This window comes from Tupaia chinensis, unplaced genomic scaffold (genome assembly GCF_000334495.1).
Source record: "Tupaia chinensis unplaced genomic scaffold, TupChi_1.0 Scaffold000247_1, whole genome shotgun sequence".
NCBI lineage: Eukaryota > Metazoa > Chordata > Mammalia > Scandentia > Tupaiidae > Tupaia > Tupaia belangeri.
Window position 1 is genome coordinate 4,772,094 of NW_006159725.1, and position 13,371 is coordinate 4,785,464.

At 53.9% G+C, this 13,371-nt stretch overlaps 1 protein-coding gene across 2 annotated transcripts in view; it reads left to right on the top strand.

Annotated features, from left to right (window-relative positions):
* SCN4B (sodium voltage-gated channel beta subunit 4) overlaps nt 1-13,359 on the top strand; it is a 21,154-nt gene extending 7,795 nt beyond the window's left edge. Inside the window, exons 2-5 of one of the 2 annotated variants that reach the window (XM_006148848.2) lie at nt 821-993; nt 2,151-2,379; nt 7,061-7,190; nt 12,938-13,359. In XM_006148848.2, coding sequence (XP_006148910.1) covers nt 821-993; nt 2,151-2,379; nt 7,061-7,190; nt 12,938-13,031 — 626 coding nt within the window. In that variant the 3' untranslated portion in view covers nt 13,032-13,359. Of the gene's footprint in view, nt 1-820; nt 994-2,150; nt 2,380-3,590; nt 3,814-7,060; nt 7,191-12,937 lie in introns of those variants that run through there. The other variant, XM_006148849.2, reaches the window with a different exon arrangement.
* Nucleotides 13,360-13,371: the final 12 nt, after the last annotated feature.

Sequence of the window (13,371 nt, forward strand, 5' to 3'; positions counted from 1 at the left end):
CCGGATGCGCGCGGACAGCGGGTCCAGCACGCCTCTCCTGGTCAGTGCCCGCCCCCGCTTCACCGAACCCTCACTCTCCCTTCGCAGCTTTTCTCGCTCCGCCCTCTGTGCTGCCGATTCCAAGCCGCGCCCCATTTCTACCCCACCCCATCTTATTCCGTCTCAGGGTCCCGTAAGGTGGCCAGGGAGCGTTGACTCAGATGGCCAAGCAGGGTCCAAAGTGTCCCCCTGCTTCTCCATCCATCAGGCCGCTAAGAGCCTCCAGGGGTCGGGGATGCGAGGCCGCGGGCCAGCCAGTGGTCCGGGACTGCGGCAGCCACTTGTATTTCTCTGCCTAACGGACCCAGCTCTCACCTACTCCCCCAAAACAAAATCCCCGAAACTGAACGCGGAGGCGCGCGCCGTCTGAGCGGGAACTCCGTGCAAACAGGGGAAGCCCGCCCTAATGGGGTGAGTGCGCCCACTCACATGCAGCCCGGTGAGGGGACGCAGCCGGGGAGCTGGAGCTCGGATTTGCTGCAAGCCACAGGCCTCGTTTTCTTGCGTTGGGGTGACCCCTGGTGGTCACCCAGAGTGCCACAGGGCTGTTTGCCCAGAATTCTACCCCGCCCCAGCAAAGGGGTGCAATGGAGAATTACGATGGTGCTCAGCTGGAGTGAAGAGACCCATCCTCCTGAAGTTGACCCTGAGGGTGATAGCGGGTGACAGAGCCCTCCCTACCTGGTCAAGCCACTCCGCCCTGCCCAGGGATCCTCTTCCAGAGTTTCAGCGCAGAGGTTCCAGTGGGGTTTTCTTAAGAAAGGTGGTGACCCTTACACAGGTCTCCTCCTGCTTCCCGTGTCCCTGTCCCTGGAGGTGTCTGTGGGAAAGGCCACCACCATCTACGCTCTCAATGGCTCAGAGATCCTGCTGCCCTGCACCTTCTCCAGCTGCTTTGGCTTCGAAGACCTCAGCTTCTGGTGGTCCTACAACAACAGCGAGACGTTCAAGATAGTAAGTAGCAGGGGAGGGACAGGGCAGCCCAGGTCCCCTTTCCCTTCTTTCTTCTCCCCCTTCCTCCCAGCCCAACCTCGGGTCCCTTCCGGACGGAGCCCACCATGGTGGTCCCCAGAGCCGCCTTTCGTCACCTTTCTCTCCGACCAGAGCCAGACTGGAAGGATCTGTGTGGGCACGATGCTTAGGTGGTGATGCCAGGATCGGGGTCTGCTGGAATACTTGGCAAGGTTCCTCTGTGTGATCTCAGAAAACACCTGGCGCTTGGATTGTGTGTGCCAAAATCAGTAATTTGGAAGGCTTGGAGAGAGGGAGCGAGAAGAGTCCAAGAGAAAGGAAGGCTGAGAAACTGGACTTGGAGAGGAAGGAGCAGGAAGTTAGAGATGAGGTCTGTGGGCAGCCGGGGGACGTGGGGAGAATCAGTGGGCACGCACTCCGAAATCCAGTGGGGGACCCCACTGGAGACGAATCCAGGGAAGCCCTGGGAGACCATTTCCAGCCATCAGTAGGTGCTGACCTCAGGGTGGTCGTGGACAGAGCTGTGGGGTCGATCCAGGTCTTGAGGGGAGCCAGATTTCAGGTAGGCAGGGCACATGCGTCAGCAAATGGGGGAGCGACAGATGGAAACAAGTGTGGTCATCACAGGAGTCACTACTTCAAAGACTTTTTAAAGAGAGAGTTTTGCAGTAGGGCACATGTGCTCACCAGAGAGACAGAGAGACAGAAAACAAGAAATCACCTCCCGGGGGCATGGCCATGCCGTAGTCCCTTCTTGATTCTCTTCCTGGGATTTTGGGCACACACGCACACGCACCTGGAGTGAGTTTGAAGCCACTGGGCTCAGGACTCGAACCCCAGCTGACCAAGTGAGAAGTCCAGTGATGTAACCATTATGCCATCTGCTGGCCCAAAGACTTTCATAGAGAGAGCAGTAAGGGCTGTGCTCCGTTCCAGGGAGACCTTCCCAGGAGGAAATGGGTTCACCCTGGAACAAGGTTAGACGGACAGAGCTCATGGCCTGCAAGCGGAGGCCAGCAGGAGGAGGTGGCTCTGACCTCAGGCTCTTCCTGGACCTGGGCAGGGGAGGGAGGCACCCGAGGAGTGGGCTGGCAGGATGTCATGACCTTTGCCACCCCTGGTTCTTTTGCTGCCCCCAGCTCATACATGGGGTCGTGAAGAATGAGAAGTCCAACCCCAAGCTGAAGTTGATAGCGGATGACCGCATCACCCTGGAGGGCACCACCAAAGAGAAGATGAACAACCTGTCCATACTGCTGAGGGACCTGGACTTCAGTGACACGGGCAGGTACACCTGTCAGGTGAAGAACCCCAAGGAGAAGGATCTCCAGCACAATGCCACCATCTTCCTACAAGTCGTTGATAAAGGTGTGTCGTGGGGGACAAGGGCGGTGTGGAGGGAAGGGCTCGGGGTACCCGACTCGGTGTTAGGGAAATGATACCATGGACTGTGTTGACTTAAAACAATTTGTAAAGAAAGAATGAGTGTATTTAACTTTATTTATTTATTTATTTATTTTGGAGAGGTTTTTGCTATAGGGCGCGTGCACGTCCCAGAGAGACACAGAGAGACAGGGAGACAGAAAGTGAGAAATCACCCCCCAGGCAGGATGGCCACACTACAATCCCTTGGAATACTTGGCAAGGTTCCTCTGTGTGATCTCAGAAAACACCTGGCGCTTGGATTGTGTGTGCCAAAATCAGTAATTTGGAAGGCTTGGAGAGAGGGAGCGAGAAGAGTCCAAGAGAAAGGAAGGCTGAGAAACTGGACTTGGAGAGGAAGGAGCAGGAAGTTAGAGATGAGGTCTGTGGGCAGCCGGGGGACGTGGGGAGAATCAGTGGGCACGCACTCCGAAATCCAGTGGGGGACCCCACTGGAGACGAATCCAGGGAAGCCCTGGGAGACCATTTCCAGCCATCAGTAGGTGCTGACCTCAGGGTGGTCGTGGACAGAGCTGTGGGGTCGATCCAGGTCTTGAGGGGAGCCAGATTTCAGGTAGGCAGGGCACATGCGTCAGCAAATGGGGGAGCGACAGATGGAAACAAGTGTGGTCATCACAGGAGTCACTACTTCAAAGACTTTTTAAAGAGAGAGTTTTGCAGTAGGGCACATGTGCTCACCAGAGAGACAGAGAGACAGAAAACAAGAAATCACCTCCCGGGGGCATGGCCATGCCGTAGTCCCTTCTTGATTCTCTTCCTGGGATTTTGGGCACACACGCACACGCACCTGGAGTGAGTTTGAAGCCACTGGGCTCAGGACTCGAACCCCAGCTGACCAAGTGAGAAGTCCAGTGATGTAACCATTATGCCATCTGCTGGCCCAAAGACTTTCATAGAGAGAGCAGTAAGGGCTGTGCTCCGTTCCAGGGAGACCTTCCCAGGAGGAAATGGGTTCACCCTGGAACAAGGTTAGACGGACAGAGCTCATGGCCTGCAAGCGGAGGCCAGCAGGAGGAGGTGGCTCTGACCTCAGGCTCTTCCTGGACCTGGGCAGGGGAGGGAGGCACCCGAGGAGTGGGCTGGCAGGATGTCATGACCTTTGCCACCCCTGGTTCTTTTGCTGCCCCCAGCTCATACATGGGGTCGTGAAGAATGAGAAGTCCAACCCCAAGCTGAAGTTGATAGCGGATGACCGCATCACCCTGGAGGGCACCACCAAAGAGAAGATGAACAACCTGTCCATACTGCTGAGGGACCTGGACTTCAGTGACACGGGCAGGTACACCTGTCAGGTGAAGAACCCCAAGGAGAAGGATCTCCAGCACAATGCCACCATCTTCCTACAAGTCGTTGATAAAGGTGTGTCGTGGGGGACAAGGGCGGTGTGGAGGGAAGGGCTCGGGGTACCCGACTCGGTGTTAGGGAAATGATACCATGGACTGTGTTGACTTAAAACAATTTGTAAAGAAAGAATGAGTGTATTTAACTTTATTTATTTATTTATTTATTTTGGAGAGGTTTTTGCTATAGGGCGCGTGCACGTCCCAGAGAGACACAGAGAGACAGGGAGACAGAAAGTGAGAAATCACCCCCCAGGCAGGATGGCCACACTACAATCCCTTCTCCTCCATTCTCTCTCAGGATCTTGGGCATGCACGCACATGTGCCTGGCGTGAGTTTAAGCCACTGGGTCCGGGACTCGAACCATGGTCAACTACATGGGAGTCCAGTGACATAGCCATTATGCTAACTTCTGGTCCCTTTATTTATTTATTTTTAATTTGACCATAGAGAAACAGAGCGAGAGAGAGAGAGAAAGTGAGAAAGCAAGTCACCAGGTACAGGACTTGAACCGTGGTCAGCTATGCAGGAGTCCAGAGCCCTGAACCACCATGCCACGTGATGTCCCCAGACTTTTTAAAAAACTTTTATATTATGCTTTTATGAGTTACTGGAGTTCCATCTTTTTTTTTTTTTTTGGGGGGGTTTTTGCTATAGGGTGCATGCGCTCGCCAGACAGACAGAGAGAGACATAGAGACAGAAAGCATGAAATCACCCCCCAGGGGGCATGGTCACGCCGCAATCCCTTCTCCTCCATTCTCCTCTCGGGATCTTGGGCATGCACACACACATGCCTGGCATGAGTTTTAAGCCACCGGGTCTGGGATGCGAACCGTGGTCGACTACGTGGGAGTCCAGCGACATAGTCATTACCCTAACTGCTGGTTCCCTGGAGTTCCATCTTGAAGCTCCAAGAACCCAGCTTGAATGAGTTCTGCCATAGAATAGCTTATGAAAGATACATAGCCTCTCTAAGCCTTGTTTTTCTCATCTGTGAAATGGGACCCATTCCCCTAGGGTTGCAGTGAGAATCAGAGACGTATGTGGCATGTTTCATGGCTGGTAAAGTTGTCTGTCTAGGGTGACGTGTCTCTCTAAATGTTACAATTGCATGTTCTGTTAGTGACATCTAATGTTGGGTATTGCACTAAAAAATGCTAGGAGGGATACTGAGTGTCCTTCCTTGAGGGATTTATGGTTCGGGGTAGAGAGAAGACAGATAAGTGGATAATTGAAATGGGGACAAGGCCGCTGCATACCCCAGTGGAGGTACAGAAAACAGAGATGGGAGAAGGCGTGGTCACTGCCCTCTGGGAGCTTGTATTCTAGCTGGGGGTTCCAGTCTGATGGGGGGAGGGGGCAGTTAGATAAGGAGGGTGTGGAGATGAGGACCCACGTGGTCACGTGGCTCCAGACACTGACAAGGGTTGGAGGGGAAGGAGTGAAAACTGAGGCTGGAGGGACCAGCAGTTAGCGTAACGGCTATGTCGCTGGACTCCCACGAAGTTGACTGCGATTTGAGTCCCAGACTCGGTGGCTTAAACTCACGCTGGGTACGTGTGCGTGCATGCCCAAGATCCTGAGAGGAGAATGGATGAGAAGGGATTGTGGTGTGGCCATCCCCCCTGGGGGATGATTTCTCTCTATCTTTCTGTCTCTTTCTTTCTGGCAAGCGCATGCACCCTATAGCAAAAACCTCTCCAGAAAAAAAAAAAAAAAGGAAAAGAAACAAAAAGAAAACCGAGGCTGGAGGAGTTGGGCTGCCCTCCAGGAGGCAGAAGCAGAGAGAATGGCAGGGGAGCTGCTCAGTGTCTGTGTGCAGCCGGAGGGTCACTTCTCCTGGCCACGTGGAGTTCTGGACAGGGAGACACCTCAAACCCGGTTTTGGCTCAGCCGTGGGTAGAATGGGAGGCAGCTTTTTCTGAGCCGGGAGCTGTCTGGGTCAGGTCTGCACATAGCGTCATCTCTTGGTGTCTGTCTGGGCTCCTGTCACCCATTTGTGCTCAGTGTTGTCAGGAGGGACGAGAAGGGAAGGGAGCCAACATTTCTGTGCATTTCTGGGTGCCAGGCCCCGAGGCAGGCGCCCTCCCTTCCCTTGCTCCTGTGCTCCTCAAAGTCCGTTTGAGATGAGTCTTCTCTCCGTTTACAAACTCCTTCGTCCATTTATGTTGCAAGTTTTACTGAGCTCCCGCATGTGGTGGACATGGTTCTCGGTGCTGAGGACATGGCACGATTCCTGTTCCTCCTCTCCTAGGCAGGGGACATACAGAATAACAAAACAAAGGGTACCTTGTCTAAGAGGACATGATTAGTGTCATGGAGAAAAATAATGGCAAGAAGGCAGGTGGGGGACCAGTAAGATGACTAGGGAGGGCATCCCTAGGAAAGTGACATGGGGGGTACATCTGATGGGTCACAGAGGTAGCCTTGAGGATGTGCCAGAGGAACGGCAAGTGCAGAGGCCGTCAGACAGATGCTTGCAGAGCAGCGAGGAGGCTGGTGTGGCTGGAGCAGAGCACGTAGTGAGATGTGAATCGGATTGAGCCAGGGTGTGGGGCCCTGTCAGTGGGAGCAGAGGCGTCAGGACCAGAACAGCTCACTCTAGCCACTGTGCCAAGAGCAGGCAATGGCGTAAGGAGGCCAGTTAGGAAGCCACGGCTTGCATCTGGGCAAGAGGTAGAAGGTTCTACAAGTTAGAGCCATCAGCCTTCTCAGGTAGATTGGTTCTGAGGTTTGGGAAGAAAGGATTGAAGGTGACTCAGGAACTGGAAGGATGGGGTTGTTCTCAGCAGAGGGTGGGGAGGCTGCGGGTGCAGCTGGTTAGGGATGTCAGGGTTCAGAGTTCAGATGAGGCAACTAAGGCTAGAAGAACCCCACGGTCTGCCTGACCTGACCAGTTAAGTCTTCCGCCCACCTCAGGGAAACTGGAGGAAGCCCCTTGCTTTTCTCTCGTGGCCATCGGAGACCTAGAAGAAGCACTGGAGTTCCCACGCGGCAGTTTGGAGGCCACGCCTGGACTTAAGCCTGCTGTTGGGGACTCCAGTTCTATGAACTGCAGAACTGGGTGCCTGTGGGAGGCTGTGTGTGAGGAGGGGGCGGGCCCTTGGTCTCAGCTTCTCCTCTTCCTATGTAGGCCCGGGAAGAGCTGGGGCTCAGGGGAAGGGACATAGCCCAGATGCCAGCAGGTGAGCACTGCCCTGGTGCTCGGCCCCCGGTGACCCCTGTTCCCCTCTCCCTGCCTCCCCTTCCCACTCTGGCCACCAGTGGAGGAAGTGGACAACACAGTGACCCTCATCATCCTGGCCGTGGTGGGCGGGGTCATCGGGCTTCTCATCTTCATCCTGCTGCTCAAGAAATTCATCGCCTTCGTCCTCAAGAAGACTCGGGAGAAGAAGTGAGTGGCCCTGCAGGCACATGCCTGTCCCCATGGCCTGCCGCCCATGCTCACCTCCTGTTCCTTGTCCGCTTTCATCTGTCCACCTCCTCCCCACAGCCTCCAGTCCCCTCGGTCTCCTCATGCTACCCTCTCTCCCATCCCTGCCACTCTTCTCCTGTTCCCAGTCCTCCCCGTCCTCCTGAAATGCATTTATTGAGTACATGGAATCCATTTAGGTTACACAAGGGGGTTTCTAAAAGTTTATGGGAAGTGGAATGAAAGTACAAGTTAACGTTGGTGCAAAAAGTTTAGAAATGCATGCATACCTTTTCTTAAAGAGAGATTTTTGCTATAGGGCATGTGTGCTCACTGGAGAGACAGAAAGACAGAAAGCAAGAAAGCGCCGCCCCCCCTCCCCTCAGGGGGGATGCCACAATCCCTTCTCCTCCATTCTCCTCTTGGGATTTGGGGCATGCACGCACATGTACCCAGTGTGAATTTCAAAGCTTCAGGTCTGGGACTTGAACCATGGTCAGCCATGTGGGAGTCCAGCGACATAACCATTATGCCATCTGCTGGTCCCATGCATACGTTTTTTGTAATGCACACTCCTGTGAACTTGTCGAACACCCCGTGGACGTGCAGTCTGCTTTCTCCTCCTTGTCACACTGTCTTCCTCCCACTCAGTTTTTCTCTCCTTTTCTACTTCCTGTTTTTATGTGCCAGAAAACCTAACGCTCTACACAGGACTGAGGACATCTTTATATTTTATTATTTTTTTAATCAGAGGAAATCTGAGATTCCATGTACAGAAACTCTACAATGGGAAGCCCCTTCTAGGGAGATGGGAGTAAAAATTGCAGAAGCCAGATGGGAGAGGTTAGAAAAAAAGTTTAGCAAAGCTGATTCGGTGTCTTAGGAAGCCCTACGATCAGTTCAGGTATGAAGATAGACATCGCTGCGGAGAAGGGGAGGAAGATGGGGGAGGTCAGAGGGTGCACCCTCCAGGCCCAGAGTTTCCGGAAGCACTATGTAGACTCCAGAGAGGCAGGTGGACCCCACAGAACTAGAGCAGGCAGCGGCATTGGACGGCTGTGTTCTGAGCGAGACGGGCGAGCTGAGGCGGGCAACCTCAGGAGCAGGGGCGACAGTGACACTGGCACGACAGGGAAGGGCCCTCTGCTCAGCTCCTGTCTGCTGCTGTTGTGAAGAGGGAATTTGGCTGGAAAGAGCAGAAATGACCTTGGGAAGAGGGGAAGGAAGCTGAAGCAGGGAGGGTATGAAAGAAGTAGCACTGGGGCGTGGGGATTGGTGGTGGTTGGGGGGACCCCTGGCTAAGATGAGGAATTTGTGGGTTGTCTGTCTGCCTCATGGCCAGAAACTGCGAAGGTTCTGCTGATCTTGAGAGGGATCAGAAGCATGAAACTTGATCAAGTTTGGATTTTTTTTTTTGAGAGGTTTTTACAAGAGGGGGTATGTGCTCGCTGGAGAGACAGAGAGACAGAAAGTGAAAAAAATCACTTCCCAGGAGGAATGGCTATGCCTCAATTCCTTCTCCTCCATTCTCCTCTCAGGATTCTGGGCCTGTATACAGATGTTCTCGGTGTGATTTTTAAATTGCTGGATCTTTAGTCAACTACGTGGGAGTCCAACAACATAACCATTATGCCATCTGCTGGTCTCAAGTTCAGAATTTAAAAAAAATATATAATTGCCGGAGGGTGCAGATGCACCAGAGAGAGACAGAGAGACAGAGAGAGGGAGAGAAGAAGAGAGGGACAGGGAGGAGGAGGAAGCCCCTTCTTCAGGGGGGTGTGGTTACACCACAATACCTTCTCCTCCACTTTGTCATCCTGCTGGGATTTGGGGCACACACGTGCTTGCACCCTGTGTTTCTCATCCACCAGAGTTGGGCTTCAAGCCACAGTGGGCCATGTGGGATCTAGCTCCCTCAACCGCTAGGCTATGGGGCCAGCCTGATCAGGTTCTGTTTTTATTTTTGTTTCTTTTTTTTTTTTTCATATGGTGTGTATGCTTATCAGAGAGGGGTATGCTTATCACAAACAGACTGTGAGACGGAAAGCGAGAAATCACCCCCTGGGGGGGATGGCCATGCTATGGTCCCTTCTCCTCCATTCTCCTGGGATTTCAGACATGCGTGCACACGTGCCTGGCATGACTTTCCAGCCGTCAGGTCCAGAAATTGAACTGTGGTTGGCCATCAGCCATCAGGTCCAGAAATTGAACTGTGGTTGGCCATGTGGGAGTCCAGGGCCTTAACCAGTATGCCACCTGCCGCCCCCCCCCCCCAGGTTCTGTTTTTAATGACCAGTCTTACCACTGATTGTAAGCAGAACTGGAGGGCAAATTGTTCAGCATATACATTGTTTTTAAGAATTAAATTTTGTTTAACTTTATTTATTTTAATTTGATCAGAGAGGGACAGAGAGAGAGAGAGAGAGTAAGAAAGCAAGCTGCCAGGTCCAGGACTTGAACCACTGCCAGCCATGTGGGAGTCCAGTGCCTTTAACCACCATGCCACCTGCAGGCCCCCAGCATATATTTTAAAAGCACTTAGGAAGAGCAACAGTGATCCTTCAGAGCCACCCAGGTTCATCACAAACGAGGTGTCCTGAACCTCTTCTTGACAGGGCACTGGTAGATTGGGGGATTCCTGTAGATACCACTTCCTGTCCCTCAGCAAGTGCCTCCCACGTGTTCTCTCCGCCAGGCATCTTTATACAACACCCATCATTTTCATTTTCAGCTGAGTAGAGGGGGATCAGAGTGGCTAAGTGACTCTCCCAAGCCGCACTGCTAGTAAGTGGCAGAGCTGGGATTTGAACTCTCACTTATCTGGTCAGAGCTTCAAAACTCAAACCATTGCTACTGTACCCTGCTGACTCATTGGGCTTACCTGGAGTCCCTTCTTTTCATTCAGAGGCTATTTTTGAGGTACTCTGTGCAAGGCGCTGGGCTGGGTGCTATAGGACGTCCTGGAAAGCATGAGACGCCCTAAAGTAAAAGGGATATTTTTGTACGCAAGTGAGGGACCCCAGGTCGAGCTGATCAGCACCGGAGAATCAGTGAGATACAGCGCAGGACAGAAGGTGGACTGCTGGGAAGTTTCTCTGGCCGAGGAGGTGTTTGCGGTAGTCCTTGTGAGCTGGATCTATTGTGAGCCCTGGGGAGGGAAGGGTGTTCAGAGGGAGGATCCCACCCCCCCCACCTTCCCGCCCCCCATTCAAAGTCAGAGAATCTAAGGAATGAGCGTGTATCTGGAGAACATGGCCTATTGTTTGTTGAGAGAGCGGGAGCGTAGTGGGGAGGAAAAGAATCCTGCAAAAGGGCTTGGGTCTTAAGGCCCAAGGGGTGTGCCTGAGATTGGCTTCTCTCTGACTGCACGGGAGCTGGCGGGGGAGCTGGTGAGAGCTTGAGCTCACAGGGCCATGGCACCATCAGAAAGCTTTGGGGGAAAGGGTCCACAGGGCAGAGGACTGGGTGAGGAGAGGTTGGGGCTGGGGACAGGCCCAGGGAAGCCTGAGGGGATCCCTGAAGGGTGAGGAAAGCCTGCGTTTCAGCATCAGGTGGCTTCTTGAGACAAAGGAAGTGTCTGATGGGGCCTCCTGACCCACTCGTGGCTTTCACATGCAGGCGTGGGTCCTTCTGTCTGGACTTTCTCCTTTTCCTCCTCATCTTTCTTGGTTTTGGTTAACACTTTCAAAAAGGCTTCTCTGTCCCTTAGAGGGAGCTTTCCTAGGTTGGGACTTCCTTTGGTATGAGGGGTCTTCAAAAGTTCACACACAGTACTGTGAAAGCGCTAAGCGTGGCAGTTCATTTCGTGGGAGACCGTGCACATGTGTGTGTGCACCCGTGCATGAGAGAGAGAGACAGAGGGAGAGAAACCCTGGACAGGATCTGTCACAAGGCGCTCCCCTGCCTTTAGTCCTCCAGCTCCTCAGGATCTTGGGTGCACCTGCAACCAGAGTGTTTCAGGTCAACCTGGGATCTGATCCCGTGATCAGCCATATGACTTCCAGCACTGCAGATCAGCCTGGTACTCCGGTACTGCCTGCGCCAAACTTGGACTGTTTTTTTTTTTTTTTTTTTTTTTTAAGAGTTTTTTGCTATAGGGCACGTGCGCTCACCAGAAAGACAGAGAGAGACTGAGACAGAAAGCAAGAAATCACCCCCCAGGGGGGATGGTCACGCCATAATCCCTTCTCCTCCATTCTCCTCTCGGGATCTTGGGCACGCATGCACACGCGCCCAGCGTAAGTTTAAGCCACCGGGACTAGGACTCAAACTACATGACTACATGGGAATCCAGCGATGTAGCCATTACGCTAATGTCCCCAAACTCAGACTTTAATTCCATTTCCATGACCTTTTGAAGTCTCCTCGTACATCTCCCATCCTCCGTTTACTACTCTGTATCTCAGTCTCTAGCTTGCTGTCCTTCCCTGGAAGTGTGCACGTTTCCCGAGAGCAGGCGCCATGGAAAACTCGACTCCCCTGTGGCCTGACAGAGAGCCGGTACCCTGTAGGTTCTCGGTGGTAGAGAAGTAGGGGTGGCGTGGAAACTCAGGGGCACGGTGCTGCGGGGGTGATTGCACCTCAGGAGCAGACATGATAGCTAGACAGGTCGAACATCTGAACAGAGGTCTGTAGTGGTTTGCCGCAGGCTCTGCCCAGTCTTTTTTTTCTTTTTTAATTTTGAGAGAGTTTTGCTATAGGGCATGTGTGCTTGCTGGAAAGACAGACAGAAAGCGAGAAATTGCCCCCGAGGGGGGATGGCCACGCCGCAGCCCCTTCTCCTTCATCCTCCTGTTGGGATTTTTGGCATGCATGTACATTTGCCTGGCGTGAGTTTCAGGCTACTGGGTCTCGGATTCAAACCACTGACCACGTGAGAATCCAGCTCCTCACCCGCTATGCCACCTGCTGGTCCCTGCTTGTTTCTTATTATTATTAATTGAACCACACTAGGGATGGTGTACTCACCACATTTCTAGACTATGGACTAAACCCTGAAGGTGAAATTGATGAGGACAAAAGATTCAGCCCTTCCTGAAGCCTCAGCGCCAGCTGCACAGGGCAGGGTGAGGGGCAGACTCTGGAGAAAGGTCGGAGTGACCAGTGGTCAGGTGGGCAGTCCCTGGAGAGCTCTGTCTGTCCTGCCCACACTGTCGTGCCAAGACAGCCATGTCAGGCTCAGGGCGTTAGGGCGCTCCTGCCCTCCATCCCTCCATCTCCCACCCTGCTGCCTCTGCCCTGCCCCACACCTTCACCCACACCCATGCCCTCGGTGCCAAGCCCACTGCCTGCTCCACTCCTGCCGTGGACTCTGGTCACAGACAGCTCGGGGGAAGGCCTGGAGGGCTCTGCGGGAGGAGCTCTGTGCCTCCAGTGCACTTGCTGACCTGGGCCCTCCCCTCTGGCGTGGCCCCCTCGGAACTAACTAACCCTGGCATCAGTGCCTGGCACCCCTTGCCTCCTGCCATTGCGAAAACTAGGTAGCAGCCCTGGGTTATGGAGAGCCGCCTGTGTGCCAGGCACTGTGTACGTGCCCACTTACCCCTCACGGCAGCCCTCTGAGAAGGTACCGTCATCTGTTTTACAGGCGAGGAAACTGAGGCACAGGGGTGTCAGGCAGCTTGGCCTGTTGCTCCTTAGCTCTGCGGAAGGCAGGGAGGAGCCATGAGGCTGGGCACTGGGGGCCGTGGCTTCCTCCTCACCAGTGTCCCCTCTCCTCCCCCCTCTAGGAAGGAGTGTCTCGTGAGCTCCTCAGGGAATGACAACACGGAGAATGGGCTCCCTGGCTCCAAGGCTGAAGAGAAACCACCCACAAAAGTGTGAGCCCCACTCCGGGCCCAGCAGGGAGCCTCCCTTTCTGACGATGGAACCGACGCTTGAGCCTGTCCGTAGAACCCACGTGCCTGAGACTTCTGCTTGGCCCACGCTGTCGTCTTCCTGCGCAGGGAGAACTGGGGTCCTGCCCCACCTGCCCCACCTCTTTCCCAGCCAGGGCTCCCCAGGGACAAGGGCTGGCCAGGGACGGGGCCTGTGGAAGGTTTGGCAAGGGGAAAGGAGGTGGGGTAGCTTGGAGGGGCTGGCCCCCTAACCTGGGTAGATGGGGTGTCCTGTGGTTTATTCCCTCTGTCCCAGCAGGTTCTTGTTTTTTTTTTTTTTTTTTTTT